At 27.8% G+C, this 1,696-nt stretch overlaps 1 protein-coding gene across 1 annotated transcript in view; it reads left to right on the top strand.

The window, feature by feature from the left end:
- Positions 1-773, top strand: part of LOC18032066 (two-component response regulator ARR12) — a 3,638-nt gene extending 2,865 nt beyond the window's left edge. The window contains exon 6 of the mRNA XM_006420651.2: positions 286-773. Coding sequence (XP_006420714.2) covers positions 286-556 — 271 coding nt within the window. The 3' untranslated portion in view covers positions 557-773. The remainder of the gene's footprint in view (positions 1-285) is intronic.
- The last annotated feature ends 923 nt before the right edge of the window (positions 774-1,696 follow it).

Raw genomic sequence — 1,696 nt, 5'->3', positions numbered from 1 at the left:
CCCAAAAAGGCCATTTTTTTTGGGGTGGGAATTTTCCAACCTTTTCCAGGATTTTTCCTTTCCCCATGGGGGCTCCCCAAACTTTTAGTTGGATTTTTTTTAAATGGTTTTTCCCCCCCCCCCCCCCCCCTTAAATGGCACATAATATAAATCATTCCCATATTGAACTTTGATGAGGGCATATGAAAGCTTACTAGTTGAAGTAATTATTAACCACCATTGTTTGCTTCAATAAAATTTGTGCGCTAAAATATTGTAGCTCTAACCAATATGCTTGTTCTCAGGTAACAAAAATGACTCGGATGAACTTATTCATATGCATCAGAACAATGTTTTGAGGGGACAAGCAGAAGATGAAGAAGCTGATGATTTTGAGTTATCATTAGGGCTCTCACTACCTCATCCTTCTTCACAGAGAAGTAATGCTTCATCAACAAGTGACATTGGTGCCGAGGCAATCTCATTATATTCCAGGTCTAATGCCAAAGATTGCTTTGGTTCTTCTAGGAGATATAATATTAACTTAGATCTGTCTATTGCTCTCTGTGGTACCTAGTGTCAATGTAAAGGAAAAAAAAAAGAAAAGGTTTTAATCTTTTCACCCTGCGATGGAGGTTCATCTTGTTTTTGTATCTTCTATTTTATTATTAATTTTATTTTTCTTAGTTTGTAGCCATTGCGTAATTATCACTATTATATATGTTAAGCTTTGTTTAATGAGCTACACATTTTGGCTTAATGTAGAGACTTGGAAGTCATAGATGCTATTACATGACATTAACTGGAAATGGACATTTCAATTTTGTTTGGAATGTAACAAAATGTTCATGAATTTGAAGTTATAGAATGAATTACATCGAAAGAATTTGTAGAATCAGTTGCATTAAAATAAAAATTACACAAATTACAAAAAAATTAATTAAATTTCCAACTGAAAACATTATTGAAATGTGAGAAATTGGAATTTAACGTTATTAATTCAGTTTTGTTAAAAAGAATAAATTGTGTTGTAATTTAATTATAATTAAGTAAAAAAAGGAAATTAAACTAGGAGCAATTTCACTTCAAAATTGATTAGTAAATTTTTGAAAATTTAAAAACAACATAATTAATAATATAAATTTGTTGCTACTAAAAAATTTTCGGTAGGCCCTAAGACACGGTTCAAATTATAAGTTACGTATTCTATAATAGTCCTAGAGTTGGATTATTGGCACCCATATGATCTCCTCATAAAATCTCCTTTTTAGTTATATTCATTTTATTTTTGAAAATACCCTTTTTCTTATATTCACTTTTCTAAGTTCTCAATTTTCATTTGATTTGTTTTATTGTTAAAACTCAAAAGTATTATTGTGCTATTTTTTAATTATTTTCAATTTTATATTACTCTACACACAAATTAAAAATTTATATGGGTGATAACTTTTTTAGTGTTAATCATTGGCTGAAATAACACATATTTCAAATTATAATTTCAGAGCAATTTTAAGTATAAAAATATTTAATCAATAAGAAATCAAAAGAGAACAATAGATTATTCTAAATTTGTACAATTTATTTTAGTTAAATAGGAAGTAACATATAGATTTTTTTTAAAAAAGGATTGATAATGAATTAAGTAATTTGCTGAAAAAAATCTATATGTATTTAATTTTTAATTGTTCTTAATTATAATTTTATTTAAAGTGGGGTT

Source organism: Citrus clementina, unplaced genomic scaffold (assembly GCF_000493195.1).
Source record: "Citrus clementina cultivar Clemenules unplaced genomic scaffold, Citrus_clementina_v1.0 scaffold_9, whole genome shotgun sequence".
Lineage (NCBI taxonomy): Eukaryota > Viridiplantae > Streptophyta > Magnoliopsida > Sapindales > Rutaceae > Citrus > Citrus x clementina.
This window is presented reverse-complemented; position numbering and strand designations above follow the sequence as displayed.